The following is an 18,781-nucleotide window of genomic DNA, read 5'->3' as shown; positions in this document are numbered from 1 at the left end:
CTGCCACCCAGCTTTGTGTCATTTGCAAACCTGAAGATATTACATTCAATTCTTTCTTCTCAATTGATATATTTTGGGTGTTGAAGTACTGAACCTCTAGTAATTGTCGGCTTCTAGCCTGCCGACCTGTTCTCTATCCTTGTCATTACATTGCCCCCTGTACCACGTTCTTTCATTTTGCACTGCATTCTCTTGTGCAGGAAAATCCAAATACACTGCATCAAGTAGTTCATTTGACTTGTACTTCACAGTTACACTACTATAATTAAATGTTCCCTTTGGGTTTGCAACGCTGCATGTCTTCACATCATTAATGAGTTCAGCAGCACTCCTAGACCGCCTTGTTATTTTGGAACTATTTCTATTCTGTGCCTCATTCAGTTTACCATTTTGTTAAATTTTACCTGTCATTGTTCTGTCTTAAGTACTTTGCCTGACTTGGGATTTTTGTGCTCTCTGAGATCAGTGTCCATTGCGTTGGGGTAGTATGGTTGGTGTAGATATTAGCGCAATGCCGTTACAGTGCCAGCAAACGGGTCCATGGTTCAGATCCTGTGCTGTTTGTGTGTTCTCCCCATGTCTGCATGGGTTTGCCCCGGGTTCTCCAGTTTTTCCTCTCACAGTTCGAAATGTATCGGGGGTTGTAGGTTAATTGGGTGACAAAGGTTCCTGGGCCTGAATAGCCTGTTTCTGTGATGTGTGTCTACATTTTTTAAAATTAAAAATCAGCCGAGTTCACCACTTTACATTGAATTGCTAAGTCTAACATTTGTCAATTGAATATGTAAGGTATATATTCAGAGCTTTACTGCCACTGTTATCACCCTCAAATCCCCAGGCACCATTTGAGTGATGAGGAGAAAGAGATGCTCCAATGAGGAGTTGGGGGAATGATAGAGAAAATACCTGATCATAATTATCAAGGAGAAAATAGACCACTCCCCAAATAGTTTGAGGCATTGACTAGTGGATTTAAAATTTATTATTTCCTTGTGTATTATTGCTCCGTGAAAGCTTGAATACTCCTTTGATTATTTGATCTGCCCAGGTATATTGACTTTTGAATTCACAAAACTTGACCCTCAAAGTATTCGCAAGTCAGTTCTTTTCATCACAAGCTATGAGTGCCATTACAAATGATTTCCTGTGTTTTCAGGACAATGGCTTCAGTGATTGGGATGGCACGTGGAAAGGAAAAGTGTTGTGCAGAGCTTTCCAAAATATAGCTCTTCTTTGGATTGAAGATGTTGAGCCAGGTATGCAGCTTTAGATTTGAAAAGTTAATAAAATTAATTCTCTGATGCATACTTTCTTGTACAATTTGTATTTTTTTAAATGAAGTATGTAAAGATTAATGCTATGGGGAATAAATTGTATAAATAGATTTTTAATCTTGTTTTCAATGCTTGCTCATTTTTTTCTTGTTAACTTTTTATACAAACATTTACCCTTTCTTTCTCAGGTGAGTTCTATGCTTTTTTTTCCCCCAATTAACCATTTTGCAACTGGCAGCACTTTCATCATTAACTCAACAACAGTTAATATTTAACATTTTATTTTAAAAACAAAATCTAATCCTCCCATTAAAAATAATACAGGTCCTGGAACTCTGAAATAAAAACTGAAAATATCCAGCATGTTGGAAAGTATTTTCTGGAGACAGAAACAGTTATAATTTCATGTCAGTGATTCTACTTGAACAGGAAAAAGAGAGTGTCACATTTTAAGTTGCAGAGAAGAGGAGGAATTGGAGAAGACACAAAAGTGTCTATAATAGGATGGAAACAGGTTGTCCACTTGATGTTATGCTTTGAGCTATCTAATATCGACAGTTAAGGGAAATTATAAAAGAAAAACAAAATTATGTGATGACTCTTCCAGTTCCAAAATTTAACAGTTATTGGAAATGTGACACAAAAAGCATTTCTTCAAGTACCCAACAGATGAAGCAACATCTGAGGAGAGAGAAAAAGCTGAGTTAAAATAGACCTTGCATCAGAATCAGCCAATTATTAATTTAAATGTTTTGAGTCTCCATCGGCTTGGGTAGACGTGTTTTCCTTATGTTTCTGTTGGTGTTTGTTGGAATGTTCTGATGGGTACAAAGATGCTCAGAGCAAAATGGGATGGAGAATCAAGAGTAACAGGCATGTGGAAGTTCAGATTCTGAAGTGTTCTGTAAGACAGTCACCCAGTCCACAGTTGGTTTCTCGATGTTGAGGAGGCCACGTTGTCAGTCCCAACTGCAATGCTATGAATTGGAAGAAGTGCAAGTGAATTGTTGTTTCACTTAAGAAGGACAGTTAGGATCCTTGGGTTGAAGGAAGGGAGAAAGAAAATGGGGAAATCATGAGAAAGGGGGTGGTTGGTGGAGATAGAAGAATCACAAAGGGAATGATCCCTTCAGAATGCTGAGAAGGAAAAGTAAGATGTCCTTTGGAATCTCATTGAAGGTGTCAGAAATTACAGAAGATGGTATATTTAATGTGGAGGCTGGTGGGATGGAAAGTGTGGACAAGGAGGGCATTTGATGTTTGACGGGAGGAGAAGGAGTTAATGGAAGTGCAGGAAATGAAAGAGACATATTTGCAGTGGAAAGGAAGAAGTGACGGAGACAGTGGAGTAGAACATTTTGTCATCGGAAGATGGAGTAGATGGTCCCCATTGACTTTGTCTTTGGTCGTATTAATGCAGTTACGATGATAATATTACCTAAATTTCTATACCTACTTCAAGCTGTCCCAATTTTTATTGTGAATCCTATTTTGATAATATTGATTTTAAGATTTCATCTTGTATTTGGAATGGTAAGCAGGCCAGATTGAATAAGTTTCACTTTTAGAAACCTAAGAAAGATCGTGGTATGGCCTTACTGAATTTGAGATTTTACTATTTGTCAGTTAATATTCACTATATTATTTTTTGGATTTGGTAGATTAGGAATCAAAATCTGTCCAGAATTATTCCTTAGCTTTTTTAAGACCAGCATTACCTTTTAGACTATCTAAGATCAGTAAGTATATTTCCAATCCAGTTATTAAATATTCATTACGTATTTGGTTTCAATTTTGAAGTTTTTTTTTAACTAAAAATTTTTGCCTTGGGTAATATTTTATCTTAATTATTTTTTTTACAGCATCTCCTCATGACCAAACCTTACTTATTTGGAAGATTAAAGGATTATCTCTTTTGTAGATTTATTCGCTGATTGTGGTTTGATGTCTGTTGAACAACTTTCTACCAAATATAATTTACCATACACGCATTTTTTAGATATCTACAGATTAGAAATTTTCTGAATATGGTAATGTCTATTTATCTAACATTACAACAACCAGATTTACTTGATGCTTTGTTCCAGTTAAACCCTTTTCAATAAGGTTTAATTGGTACATTTATACTCTTGTATTAAATTTGAGATCAGTCCCCATGAATAAGATTTGACAGACATGGGAATTGGGACTTCAACTAACATTATCTCCTGAGACATGGGGAAGAATTACTAGACTAGTTAATACTTAACTTTGTGTGCATCATTCTTTAATACAGTTTAAAATAGTTCTGTAGCAACTGGGTTACAGCACAAAATAAAGAATGAGGAAATGATCAGACATAGTCAAGTTGAAGTTCAGTATAAAAGTATTTTTCTCAAACAATCATACACAGCTTTTTAAAACCCCAAGAGTTCTAAATGATGCCTCCAGTGAAGGACTAGGACAGCAGGTACATGGCAACACTGCAACTTGCTATTTTTTAAATTGGAATGGCATTCTGATCAGGAAGTATTCCTTCTCATGACTTGTTATATATCCTGTCATCTACCAGTCTTGTTAGAATATTTTCACCAAAAAGACTACAGTGATTCAAGAACATAGCTCACTGCCACCTTCCCAAGGGTCTTTGAAGGTGATCAGTGGATGTTGGCCTTGTTAACAACATCTACATCCTGAAAAATGAATGAATAAAAGATGTACACATTCATCATAATATGCCTAAACCAATTCTTAATATTTACTCATCTCACTTTCTCCAAGTCAAAAGACTAGCCATGGGTACCTGCGTGAGCCCCAGCTATGCCTGTCTTTTTTGCTTTGTGGAGCAATCCATGCTACAAACCTACATAGGCAAAGCTCCTCAACTCTACTTTCACAACTACATTGGTGCTGCCTCGAACACTCCTGATGAGCTCCTCAACTTTATTCACTCTGCTGATAACTTTCACCCTGACCTCAAATTCACTTGGTCCATCTCTGGTGACATTCTCCCCTTTCTTGATCTCTCTGTCTCCATATCAGGAGACAAACTTTCTACTGACATTTTCTACAAACCTACCAATTATCACAACTATCTCAACTACACTTCTTCACACCCAGTCCCCTGTAAGAATTCTATTCTTACTTCTTAGTTCTTCAGTCTCCATTGCATCTGCTCCCAAGATGAGGTCTTACAGTCCAGATCATCTGAGAAATCCTCCTTCTTCAAAAAGTGGCTTCCCTTCTACTACTATTAACTCAACCCTTGCCTGCCTCGACTCTATTTCCCACACATCTGCCTTGGTTTCTCTGTCCTCACCTACAACCCCACCAGCCTCTGCATTCACCATACTATCCTCTGCACTTCCCACCAGCTATAATATGATCCCACTACCAAATACATCTTCTCTTTGCCTTCAGTGGTTTGGCACGTTCCCCTTTGACTGGAAGTAGTGCCATACTTGTGCCCACCTCTTCCCTTGCCATCATTTGGGGGCCCCAAGCAGTTCTTTCAAGTAACATAACACTTTTGAACCTGCAGGAACCACCTACTGCATCTGGTGCTCCCATTGTGGCTTACTCTACATTAGAGAGTCTAGTCCCACGCTAGGAGATTGCTTCACTGAGCACCTTTGTTCTGTCCACATCAATGACCAGTTTCTCCCAGTAGCCAACCATTTAAATTCTTCATCCAACTCCCATCCTGCCATGTCTGTTCATGGCCTCATGCACTGTCAAACCAAGGCCCCCATAAATTGGAGGAGCAATATCTAATACTCTATCTTGGCACTCTTCTCCAAGCGGATGCATTTATATCAATTTCTCCAGTTTCTGCTCGAACAATTCCTATTCAACCTCTTCTCTATTCCTTTCTTCCAGCTCTCCACCCCCCTTTCCTCATCTTTCAGAGCTATTCTCCCTCCCCATTTTCTGTTATGCCCTCCCTCCTTTATCCACCTATTATCCTTTGGCCCTGTCCTTCTCCACCTGCCCCTCATCCCTCCCCACCTTTTTATTCACGTGCCTGCCTACATTTTGCTCTTATCTTTATGAAGGGCTCAATCCCGAAATGTGTGCGTATCTTTAACTTTGTTGTATAAAGTACGCTGCCTAATCCAATGAGTTTCTCCAGCATTGTTGTTATCTTAATATTTTGGTTTGCTCTAAATTATTGATATGCAGGTTTTTTTGAAAACAGTACCCACAGGTTTCCAGCTAGAGGCAGTCATTTAAGATGCTTTTGTTGAAACATTACTATGTATCATGGCTTTCTTTGTGATGTCATAGAGCTCGATCCTTTTAAACTTCTATGAAGCTCAATACATTATTTTCAGCCAATCTGTTTAGTGGATGGTACAATTTCCTATTTGAAGGCAGAGGGTTTTTCGTGTATGTATTTGCAAGTTTTGGGTTTACCAATCCAAAAGAAAGATGAAAGCATAATTCAGGAAAAAATATACTATTAGGATATTCATATCAGTGTTATCTTTTCTTTAAAGAATTTTGACCCCTAATAATTAAGAATAGGGATTGGGAAAGATTTTGTATGATAAATCTATTTGGGAGGTGAAAAGAAACTGTTACCTCTAAAAAGGGTATTGTAAGGGGACAAAATGTAAACATTAAGCTTTTTAGGTGTGATATCAACATGCAGTTCCTTACCTAAGGTTCGTGACTTTGACCTCAACATGCTATTGGGAGTTCCAAAAGAAATTATTATCTCTAGATTTATGTTGGGTAAGAGTGTTAAGGAGTGTGAAGTGTCGACAGATAAATGGGCTATTGAGACAGATCTGCCATGATTTGGAACAAGCTTCAAAGACCAACCCACTTGTGCTCTTTTTTGGATTATGACACGGCTCAGAAAGTAATTTGGGTTAAAATGAAAGTATGAGTTTGTGTTTGTAATAGCATACAAATCACATATAGACACTTGCACAGTTTAATGGTTCGTGGAAAGGAACGATTTGGAGGGATATGGGCCAGATGCAGGTAAGCACAGGTGGACAACTTAGTCAATAAGGATGAGTTGGGCCAAAGGGCCTTTTTCTCTCCCAAATGATTCTTCAACAAAAGTAGGATGGTAATTTAAGTTGTCATATTTGGGACTGCATGTAATGGAAACAGTATATTTTTTACAATTATTACTGTATTAATATAGATGGTAAATTGTGTCCTAAAATACACTGGATTATCTTTCATAGTGTATTATTATCTGAATTATTAGTATTATTTTTATTAAATATTTTGAATTAATGCATTTGTCCATTGGAGTCAAATTTCATGATTACGGCAAAAGCTCCCAAGTCTTAAATTGACAGTTGTTTGCTTCTGGTACCTGCTTAAAATTGGAAGGAACTAAACGAAAGTTTTGGTCAATTCGTAATGGCTGCCAACCACCTAAAAAGAAGACTCAAATTATCCAATCAAATTATTCAGTTTTGACTTTAGTACCGTCAACCACTATGTGAAATGAACATGCGAAGTTACCCAGCTTGCATCCTGTGTGACTTGCAACCTATCCATACATACGACCAAAGTCGGGGACAAACTATGGAAAATAGTGCTGATGACCTTGGTGGCCAGCCTCTCGCGAGAGATGACCTTGCTGGCCGCCATGTTGTATTTGATGAACGATAAAATGGATACAGTAAATTTCTGACGCGTCCATTTCCAGATTTGACCATAAATTGAGGACTACCTCTACTGAAATTTCACTGCAATTATTTTTGGAATTCATTAAAACAATTACATCAAGTTGAAAGTAAAGAAATACGAATGTATTTAAATGCACTATTCTTTTTTTTAAAAAGGATGTCTGGACATAATGATGATAACATAACAAAATGGATGTCTGACCAGAGAATCTGGTCATTTTAACTAGTAAACTACCAACAGTAAAAAGTTCAAAAATCCAGATGCTGGAAATCTGGACCACCTGAGAACTTGGACTTCTCAATCTCTCAGCTTTTGCGTGCATGTGCGCATTGTGTAAGCGCCACAAATGTACTGCCAGATAATTGAGAAAATCTGAGAATCTGGACCGATCCAATCACTTGGGACTTTTTACTGTAGTTCCTTGATCAATTGGAATCTATTTTATAGCCAGGAGAGATCTCCAGTCTGGACATGAAGTAAATGATGCTCTAATGTATGCATGCCTTTTTAAAATCTTTTCTTGCAGGATTAACAATTGTTTTAATCTGAAAATAAAATATTTTGTAAACAGTCACAGGATTTTGTTACTGCCCAAGGCCTGGGCAGTAAGGTTAAATTCTGGAAGTTTCACCTACAGTAACTTGGGAAACAGTGTTTAGAATGACTTATGCTGTCAGGATGCCTTGAAAAGATTGAAATATAAAAAAGATCTGAAATTGTATACACTCAGAACAGGAATTCAAAAAGGTGTATTTGATATTTCAATGTTATGAATTGTTTTGTGATATAGCAGAATTTGTAGGCCCTGCATGTTATATCTATTAGAGCTGAGTTTTTCTTCCATGACTTAAACTCACTGCAGACACAATCGTGCTTTGGGGGGGAAGGGAAAACGAATGCAACAAATTATGTGACCCTGTGTTGCAGGTGCTTACTGTTTGTTGCAATTTTTAGATACAAGTACTTCAGAATCAAAACTATTGAAACAAAGCTTTGAGCCGAGAACCTGTAATGAAAAAATCTCTTCAAATATAAATAACAGATCAAAGAATAAAGGTAAGAGTCGCTCTGTTTTGTTCTAAAGGATCCTCCTTTTTCCACATTTGGCAACTTTCTACCTTGTCTCAAATTAAGGCAATATATTAGTAAATCTTTGTTGATTTTGATTATTTTTCTACATGTTACCCATTATCAAAAATACTTTGATCTTTAATACAAAATTCGACTTTGTCATCAGCAGGGCTTGTCTCACAATCTGGAAAATCTTCTGGTCATAATAGGAACCGATCAGAATTACGCTGTACATTAAATGGCGCAGCAGTTGATCAGCAAACCAAATCAAAAAGTACATGGTATATTGATGAAGGTAATAAACACAATCACCAAATTATATCAGTTCAGTAGCATAGCAGTTACTGTTATAATTAGAATAGCAACTATTATTGCTGTTCTAGTGACTGGGTTTGATCTTGACCTGCAGTACTGTCTGCATAGACTTTGCATGTTCTCCTTGTGCATTTACTCATTGCATGTAGCCAAGACCTGCCTAATTGGCTGTTTTAAATGATCTCTGCCGTACGTGCAGCTGATTGGCATGCGAAGGAGAGAATAGGTTACAAAAATGATGGGAAAATGCGACCATTGGGAATGCTTTGAGATGCTGCATAGACTTGATGAGTTAAAAGGCTTCTTCTTTCTGTGCCATGAGAAACAAGAATCAATTTGGAATGTTCTGTTTTTTTAAAAAGTGTCGTTCCTAGAATTACATACGGCATTGGATTTTAATTTGCTGTGGCATTGCTATGATGTTCAGTTTGGTTTAACTGGAGACTCAAATAGTACTTGATAAACAAGTATGCCATTGTATATCTTTAGAGTTGAACACATAAAATAGATAACATCCTTTTAAAAAACTTTGGACAGAATTTTAGGGAACCAAGTTTGCAACATTGGTTAGTCTTGATATGTAGCACAATTCCATGCTTTCTATATTTTAAGTTTAAAAAAAAACTGCAGATGCAGAAAATCTGAATAAAGGCAGAAAATGTTGTAAATACTCAGCAGTTTAGGCAGTGCAAAATGAAACAGATGAAACTTCCAGGTCTTGGACCCTCCATTGGAACAGTAACGTTAACTGCTTGGCCTGCTGAGTGTTTTTGTTCACAGGACTGAGAATCAGAGGTCTGTCCCAAAGATAAGAAGATATCATTATCATCTAGGAAATGTAAAGTTATTTTATTAAGTATTTCTGGAATGAAATGCAGTTTTGGTAAGGATCAAGCAAAGATCATTTTGGGAAATCCAGCTGATTCATTAATATTCTTTAGGGTGAACATTTATTGTTCTTGCCTGCTGTGATCTGGTTTTACATGTGATGCAAATTTGCACCACTAAGGTTGATCCTTAATTAGTCAAGCAAGCTGCTTGTGTTTTATTATTACAATGCTGCAAAGAGCAGTAAGAAATAAAAACACAGGTGGACAATCTGACATTGACTTGGGCAAAGGATGCCTCACACAGTCAACATCTTTATCTGGGAATCTGTTAAAATTTGGGATAATTGTCTCATAATCCCGACGATTATTTCCACAATATCATATTTTTAAAATTTATTTTTCTTTAAAGACTTTCATTTTCCATTTTCTAAAGGCTCTTATTGATCTGCTTTCACCATGTGTTCAACACTGCATACCAGATCACAGGAATTTGGTATAAATACATTATTTGTGTTGTACTCCTTCTGATTTGTTATATACTGTCACTTTAAATTACTAACTCTCTTAATCTCTGGATGTTTGTTCATAAAGTTGGAGGTAATCGTGTGCTTACACTTGTACCTAATTTATTTATTCACATATACTTCACTACAGCTGATTAATTTAGTATTGATTTAAATTTTTAAAAAAACTTGATCATATTTAGCAATTGCTGTATTAAAAATATTAGTTGAAATTGTTTTTTTTTAAATTTCTTTAGGAAGTGAAGATTCAGCAAAATCACTGGTAGATCTGCAATCAAACTTGAGTCAGTCGCCACCCACGTCATCACTTCAAACTTCTCTTTCTAATGAAAACAAATTCCATTCATTGCCCTTCAACCTTACCAAAAAGCCAAGTGTAAATGGAAGCATTGGCCATCCCCTTTCCTTGTCTGTTCAATCAGTAATGATGGACATGAATGCTGGTGCAAATCATGATACTGAAGTAATTAAAGCAGCATCCAAAGAACAACCCGGTTTGGAAGAGGGTTCGTTAGTACAAGTAAAGGAAAATCCCCCTCTGTATGGAGTCATTCGGTGGATTGGTCAGCCTTTTGGGGTTAATGAGCAGATAGCTGGGCTTGAACTTGTAAGTAGAATGGAAAGAAAGCTAATTGCAAAATTATTGAGCCACATTGTGCTCAACTTAGCTCACTGCCTGGATCTGATAACTTGCAAGGGTTGAATGAACTGGCCCTCTGCACCAAAGGGGCCTTCTGCAAGGCAGACTGGGCCCTATGCATTGGGCATTGGATTTTGCTCTGGAACTTGATATGATGGCTACTGACTGCTCATCATTGTCAACGGGGTTTAAAATATTTCTTTCTGATCAGAGATGTTCAAAAACCATTCAAATAAATAAGGTATTGAAATAAGATTTATTTTCTGAAGTATTAAAAATGAAAAGTAAAATAACTGACCTTTCCTTTTACCATGGGTATAGTGACCCCATACATATGCCAGTTAACCCAGACTGAAGCACTGAATGGAAAATTCCATCTTGCCCCTCTTTTGGCATGATAGTACACTGTTGTTGGACATGACAGCAAGCTCAGGGTGGCGTGGGAGGGCAAATCCAATGGTATCAGTTCTCAGCACTTGCCCAATTTCTCCATCTGATGAGATGTGTTCAGAGATCCAAGAAGTGTGGGTGCTCACCTGTTGCCAAGTCACCAGCTCCTTTTTCTTCAATTATACTTCTTAAAAACGATAATTAGCATGCTTTAGGAAATTGATTTTTAAGCAGGAAGTAATCTGTTTAGTTTACTATCTATTGTTATGTGGAAAAATACCTTGTCGACTTACAACGTATGTTTGCTTCTAGGATGAGCGAGGAATGATTATTTTGTACAAAATGAATATTTGTGCATTGATTTAATTTCCTCATTAAGTTCCTGCTCTTACACCATGTTTAGTGCCTTGGATATCTTTTTGCACATACATTATTTATAAAATAGATAATCTTGAAGGCTTTTTGTACTCTGCTGTTCTAAGCAGTGTAACAAGGATGGATGCATTATCGATCACTGATTTTTATGGTGCTATTGCATCTTGTCCGCTCAGCATATTCTAATGTGATAATATTTTTTAATTTTACATTCGACTAGGATCTGATGATGGCACAATTTATGCAAAATTATTTCTTTTCAATTGGAAATCAAATTGACTATTGAAATGCATTTCATGTAGAATTGCGGTTAATAAAGGGGATTATTCTTTGATCTGGATGTGCCGAATTTGATGCTCTGATCACTTGGGTGGAAGGTTGCTGTTTAGTTATTACCCATTTCAAGAGAAAATCAATTGAACTATCTTGCATCTTTTCAGCTCCATCAGGATATACCACAGTAGTATTCAGCTAATTGTCCCTTTAAAAATATAGTAACTGTATTAACACATCAAAGCATAGTAGTAAGTTAATGACAAAAGACCCACCAAGGTTTTAAAAAAAATATTCTCCAAGACAGAGGAGAGCTCCCTTAGGCTTACTGCCATGGGATCTGGAATTTGTAGTCACTTTTAGCATCAAATTGCACCTGCTAATGTTGTACTTGAAACTCCAGATTCTAGATTGGGGTCCCCAACTTTCTGAAAGGTGAGGCAGTTTTCACGGAGCACCAGCTGGTATGTTTCACCATCTGTAACCCAATATGATGAGAATTTAATTATACTCGAAAATCTAGAGTTGTAAAAATAGAACTATTGCTGTTACTTGTTGTAGAATGATGGTTCTTGATTCCTGTCTTTATTCAGGAAGAGGAAAGTGCAGGCTGTACAGATGGCACTTTCAAGGGAGTGCGTTACTTCGCATGCGCGTCAAAGAAGGCATTATTTGTAAAGCTTAAAAGCTGCCGACCTGATTCACGATTTGCATCATTGCCTCATCACTCCAATCAAATTGAAAGATGCAATTCAATTGGTATTTTTTTTTTGTAATTTTACCTTTCCATTGAACAAGTGTTTCATGTTTATGTGGAAAAGTCAAAGCTTTTGTATGTGCTTTCTTTCATGCCACTTGATTTCTACTGATTCAGGTTAACCCAACTGACTACTACATTATTTATTGACACCAATGCTTGTCATTACAGTTAGCTGAAAATGAGTTAAATTTTTAATAAATGTTCTTTCCACTCCTCCATTTTTCTCATTACGGAAATTTAGGAAATTGATTAAATTTGTCGCAGGTTAAAATGTGTTGACTATTAAGGATTACACCAGATACTAGATGGAAACCAGACACTAAATAGTTCAGCAAAATTGGAAGTCAGAAGAATTTGAGGTGATTGGTACTGAAAATAAGATTGTTTAAAAATTCTGTTCAAGTCAATGACCTGAAATGTTAGCTCTGCTTTTATTACCATGGGTATTTTTGTTTCCGATGTCCGGTATCTACAGTATTTTGGTTTTGTCGACTTCTTGAAGTGTTTGGGGAGAGATAAAGAACTGGTGGTTTAACTTGCCCATTACAGAATGGCAAATGTGCTCTAATCTTTGAAGATACTATTTGTAAATGAAAGTCGTGCAGAAGGGAAAAAAAACACTGATCAAGTTAATACCAGAATCTATGACCTGTTGTACAGAGGTCGGTGAAAGCATGCATTGTGGGAAAACTTGAAGAATTTGAAAAAGTTTAAATCAAATCGATGTAAAACTCTGGAGGATATTCCTGTGCATCTCTTTTGGAGTCGTGTCCTATCATGAATTGATGCTGACAGGAGGAAAATATTGTTTGATGGTTTTACAGTGCCCTATTGACACTTGTCTTGTGTGAACTTCACTTTGCTGCTGACTGTACACCGACTATTGATAGTTGATGAATGACACAGATCAATAGGTTAGTTAATAGTACTATGTTTTAAATAAAATAAAAGCAACAGGCTAAGAAAACAGTTAACTAGGCATAAGCACAATTTTGGGCTTTATTAATAAAATAGATGCAAGGAAGTTCTGGAAAATCTTTCTCAACAATCATATTGTCTCAAGATGGAATGTTCTGTTCAATTCTAGTTGCCTTATTATCGGAAGGATGTGAAGGCTTTGGAAGGAGTCCAGAAGAAATTTACAAAATGTGTTCCTGGTGTGAGGAAAACAGTTACAAGAATATATTGGAAAGAGTGGGAATGTTTTAAAAGACTGAAGGGAGGTTTGGTGGAAGTATACAAGACGGTGATGGGTCTGGACAGAGTGGGTAGCGGGAGGGTGTTCCATTTGGTGGAGAGGTTGCAGACTAAAGATTGCCGATTAAATGAAAGGTAAGAGAATGAAGAAAAGTTTTATTTGGAATTTGAATTGACGACCTTGCAAAGGTGGTGAAGGTAGGTTCTGTTGCGGTGTTCAAGGGGTAATTGGATGGGAAAAAAATGTGGAAAACAAATTGCAGGGCTAAGAACTGGAGAGCCACTCTGCCAAACCCCTATGTGGAAATAATAGACCAAATGGCATTTATGGAAAACTTGCATTTAAATGTTGTGCATCTTCAGTATTGTTTTTATTTTTGGCTGTGTAACTATTCTACTTTGTATGTCACATGATTACAGAAAAATGAAAAGATTGTATGAATTCTTAATGGATGTGTATTGAGCAATACTGAACTTTATAGAAAAATGTGGCAAATGCAGAAATTGTGAACTTCCTGAATTTTTTTTTTGCTGCAGCTGTTCTCTCCACGTTACCCTTTTGACTTCTCATCGGAATCCAGCAGTAGTCCCAGATTCCAGCAGGCTTGCAGCAGTTTCACACAGAAATCTGGCCAATGAACCCACATCAGATTAGACTAAGTGTAGATTCAAGATCTCCATGTATTGCAGTGGAGAGGAACAGCTGTGAGGGAGGGAGGCAAGATTAATGTCATTTATGTTATGTAGACTAATTGAGTAAACTTTAGCTTTCACATGTGCTCTGGTGCTTTAAGTATTTATTTCATATTTTTAAGTCTGGCCTTAATTTGTTGCATGTTTCTGACTGTTTAGTGCATTCAAAGTTTTGGACACTGTTTTTGAGAGCTAGTAGAGCAGCGGGGAGAGGAAATTGGTTGGTTGGCAGCTTGGCCAAGTGTCAAATTATTTCTGCAGGCAGAACTTGCCATTTCTGTGTTTACTGATTGTCTTTGTCCTTGTGGGGCACGTTCCTACTGGATTTTCTTCATTTAAGCGTGGAACTAGTCTATAGCCCTTATAGTAGGAGTGACAAGTGTGAATGACTAGTCACTTGGAGAAAATTCCAGGCCATTTACTATCCTGTCAAAATATTACAATACTGAATAGGTCGGGGAGCATCATGGTGACAGAAACTGTTATTGTTTCAGTTAAATAACCCTTCACATGAATTATTTGAGGTAGTAGACAAAGAGACATCAAATTGTATTTTTGTCTTCAAACTATGCAGTTCAATTGGATTAAACTTCTGCAGTACACCTAAATACTTGGGGCCAAGAATCATTTGCTCTTGCTAATCTCCTAAATTTGAATTTTGATATTTTGGGTTTACCTTTGAGGTTATACGCATGCTCCTAATTATACAGGTACACGATCCTTTATCCGGAACCCTTGGGGGACAGTGTGTTCTGAATTTCGGATTTTTCTGGATTTTGGAAAGCCGGATTTAAGCCCACCCGAATTGTGCTGCTGTATCCACCCCCCCCCTCGCCTGCCCGACGCGCTGCCGGTCTTCCACCCCCCTCGACCACCCAACTCGCGCAGCCGCCTCTCTCCCCACTTGCTGGATTTGGAGCTTTCTGGATTTTAGATGTCTGGATAAAGTACTCTCTCAATTGACTACCAAATCAAAATCCTTGTCTATTTTCATCATTCTTCTCTTCAAATTCACAGAACTTTAAAATGTAGATTTTGTTTGCTTGCTTAATTTGCCCCTTCCATGATTTTTTAAATGCTAAAATATATTATATTGCAACATAATTCGATTTGAAAAGAGATTATTTTTTTATCTGAGGTTTTGTCCTGAAGCTTTAATAAAAGCTTGTTCATTTTAGTTAACATGATACCCAAAGTTTTTTTTCTTTGAATAGTTGCATGTTTTGTTTGAATTTTGTATGGGTGATGCTATAATTACGAAAAGATTTATGCTAATTTATGGAATTATTTTTCAATTTCACCAAGTTCCATGCCATGCATTTCTTGTTGATCAGTAATTTGGCCAAACATTGCTTAGTTTTTCTGTTTTTTTTGTTTTAGCATTTGGAGGATACCGGAGTGAAGTGGTCAAAGAAAACACACCTCCCAAGATGGAGAAGGAAGGCCTAGCCATTATGGTGGGAAAGAAGAAAGGCATTCAAGGGCATTACAATTCCTGTTATTTAGACTCTACTTTGTTCTGGTAAGTATCTGCAGAAACATTATGTTTGATTCTGAACCTGAAGTTTGACTTCCTTGTCCCTTTTCTCTAAGGCTGTCTTGTCAAAATACAACTTTATTATCTTCACTCCTGGACCAAGGACTGGAAGGACATCAACCAAAAACATAATGATGGGAGGGGGGTGGTCAGAACATAAATACTGATTATTGGTTGTGAGACAAAATTAATCTTGGTGATACATAATGTATTCATAGCTGAAACATTAGACCAGCTCTGTATTTAATGATTTAACATTTATTTTCTCCACAGTATGTTTGCTTTTAGTTCTGTGTTGGACACTGTATTGCTTAGGCCTGAAGAAAAGGAAGATGTTGAATTTTATACTGAAACCCAAGATTTGCTAAGGACAGAAATAGTCAATCCTTTGAGAAAGTAAGTACAGTGAATTTGCATGCGACTTGTGTTTAAACATAAATATTTGTAGAAACATAGTGGAATTATTTTGCATTTCAGAAATTATTGGTTTCAATCAGATTTGGATGACTTGGAAAACCAACATCTTAAATTGCTAAATTTCTGAGGAATGCTCACTTGGAGATATGGTTTTGTACTTTTAGAGAAGAACGAAATATCCAGTAGTTGTGTCATTTTCCATCAGGGAATTTGATACCAATTTTCGAAGATGTCAGAGATTAAAGATCATGTCGGTGCAGCCCTGGATTAATTGAAGAAAACTGTGTTTTTTTTCTTGTAGCTGTGACATATGATATGCTGCTCTCATTAATTGATACTAGAAAATTACTCCTCTCTTCCAGTCATGGTTATGTATCTGCTACTAAAATAATGAAGCTTCGAAGAATTCTTGAAAAGGTTGAGGCAGCTTCAGGATTTACTTCAGAAGAGAAAGGTGTGCCAGCTTTTGTATTTTGGTGTGCATGTTGGTGTATAATTTCAGTTTAAAATGGAGGAAGAGGGATTTCAGTGGAATCAATTTTGGATTAATTTATTCTATGCCTTTGTAACTGAGGGGCAGTCCTAAAATAGCAAAGGGTAGTGTTCGTAATTGAGCATCTTGGATTCTATAAATATGTTTCCATTAGGCAAAAGCTGCATAATATTGAATGTTTTTGTTTTAAATCTTATGTAACGTTTTGTATGTCACGATTCTGCTATTATCTTTGAAACTATTCCCTTGTATCATATGTTATTCATGAAAATCGGTCATTCTATCTATTCCTCATTCACAAGCAATTGTAGAGTTCCCAATCTAATTTTTCAGCCAATTGGACTTCTGGTTCAAGAACGCCATTTTGTATCTACCATCTGTAGTTGGAGCTGCAGTACGATTCTCATGATTTGTATGCAACTTTTAGATTATTTAAGTGAGTTTATTGGGGTAAATATTGACATGGATTTGCTGAAACTCTGATTCTAACCTCATTACTAGATGCCAGTCAAATTCAGATGTTTGTGGATTTGTATGTTTTAACCATCTAAACTATTTTCCAACTTCTATATTTTATAGATCCAGAAGAATTTCTCAATATATTGTTTCACCATATATTAAAAGTTGAACCTTTGTTAAAAATCAGGTAAGCACATTTTTATTATAACCAGACTGATGAAATAAAATTTTTGTCTGTATTGCTTAAGCCCAAACAAATGGATGATGTTGATTTGCTGAGGACTAAAATAATTCTGTTTTGAGATAGTGGACAATGTTAGTATTTTGATGACTTTTGTGTGTAAATTTAGAGAGCATATTGATTGAAATCTGATGTACTGGTTTTGAAAAGTAAATAAATGTACTTGTCTGTGGTATTTTCATATTCTGTCTGATTAATCATGCCTGATGAAGCAGTCACCATTAATCAGTAGACAAAGATGACAACAACTTTGAAAGACGTATCCCTCTTTCACCCAAAATATTTCACTTAATTACAGGTTATTGCAATGAAGTGATGCTATAGATGAGCTGATTCAGAAGCAAATGATACCTGATATTTGAATTTTTCCATCTGAGGAATAGATGGGTTTGGTAGTATTATGGAATCCTGGAAGTTAGTGTAACTTTTGTCAGTAGATTTTTATCCCAACCACTATTTTTTTTTTGTATAATTTCCAGGGATTTCTTGATAAATTGTGATGGCAATAACTTGTATGACCCTCTTGGCAATGCTATCACAGTGCCAGCAACCCAGTTTCAAATCCACTGCTCTCTATAAGGAGTTTATACATTCTCCCCATGTCCACGTAGATTTCCTTTGGGTGCTCCAGGTTCTTCACCATTCAGAAGACGTAAAAAGTTAGTAGATTGATTGGTCACATGGATGTATTTGAGCAATGTGGGCTGGAAGGGCCTGTAACTGTGCTGTATCTCTAAATTTAAAAATGTGTTAAAAATTAAATTATAACTGCACAACATCGCAAATATGATATTTGATCACATTGTGGGGAACTACACAGGGAAAGGTAATGGAGTGCAAACACTCAAAGATTGCCCTTGATTTGGCTATATGCCATTAAAGGTTGTCCATTCAGTTCCAAGGGAAAGAAGATCCAAATTCTGCAAACACATTCATTAAGGGTTTAAAGAACATGAAGAGAGATGCAGTTTCCTGCTAATGGAAGGAAGAAACAAACATTATTGGGAAAGAATCTTGGGTGAAGCTTGTATCGGTAATTAGAAGTGGGAATGTGGCATATTAACTGATATGAAACAGAAAGTGGCCCTTCAGTCACCTCTATAGATGCAATGAGGTTGACCCTGCATATGATTACTGTCATTTTCCATTAAAGATGGAGCCTCAATGTCCTGGCCAAACAACTATTATCCATCCACGTGGCATACAACATTTTCCAGTGTTTGAAATTGGGAGCAAACAAAATATTTTTAATCTTTTAAGTTCCAATTCCCATTTACTTCTGCATGTCATGCAGGAAATATGTCAGTGACCGTTTACACCTTTACCACTTAAAGCATGCACTGTTAATGACTTGCATATCAGGTTAACAGGCATAGATAGTAAGATATAGTATAGTCAGTAATGAAGTTAGCACACTCATTTCTGTTCATGTGTATGCAGATGCTGCATGGGTGGGAAGAAGCAGGATTCCATGGGAGCAAGATGTGTGCCATGTCTGTCGAGAACCCCAGCTGGAATTAATGTTTCTGCAGAATTTCCTTCTTGGGCAATCCCTTGGAATTGAGGATGGGCTTAGTTCTACTTTGGTTCTGACAAATGTGGGAATCCTAGACTCCAAGGAAGGGGCAGTTGATGGGCTAAACGTCAGAAACTTG

The 18,781-nt window shown here is 36.8% G+C and overlaps 1 protein-coding gene across 3 annotated transcripts in view; it reads left to right on the top strand.

Moving 5' to 3' along the window:
* cyld (cylindromatosis (turban tumor syndrome)) overlaps window positions 1–18,781 on the top strand; it is a 59,586-nt gene that overhangs the window by 19,263 nt on the left and 21,542 nt on the right. For 2 of the 3 annotated variants that reach the window (XM_069901603.1, XM_069901604.1), the window contains exons 4-12: window positions 1,157–1,256; window positions 7,866–7,967; window positions 8,149–8,277; window positions 9,888–10,258; window positions 11,923–12,088; window positions 15,360–15,501; window positions 15,790–15,912; window positions 16,296–16,387; window positions 17,006–17,072. In XM_069901603.1, coding sequence (XP_069757704.1) covers window positions 1,157–1,256; window positions 7,866–7,967; window positions 8,149–8,277; window positions 9,888–10,258; window positions 11,923–12,088; window positions 15,360–15,501; window positions 15,790–15,912; window positions 16,296–16,387; window positions 17,006–17,072 — 1,292 coding nt within the window. The remainder of the gene's footprint in view (window positions 1–1,156; window positions 1,257–7,865; window positions 7,968–8,148; window positions 8,278–9,887; window positions 10,259–11,922; window positions 12,089–15,359; window positions 15,502–15,789; window positions 15,913–16,295; window positions 16,388–17,005; window positions 17,073–18,781) is intronic. The other variant, XM_069901605.1, reaches the window with a different exon arrangement.

This window comes from Narcine bancroftii, chromosome 10 (assembly GCF_036971445.1).
Source record: "Narcine bancroftii isolate sNarBan1 chromosome 10, sNarBan1.hap1, whole genome shotgun sequence".
Lineage (NCBI taxonomy): Eukaryota > Metazoa > Chordata > Chondrichthyes > Torpediniformes > Narcinidae > Narcine > Narcine bancroftii.
This window is presented reverse-complemented; position numbering and strand designations above follow the sequence as displayed.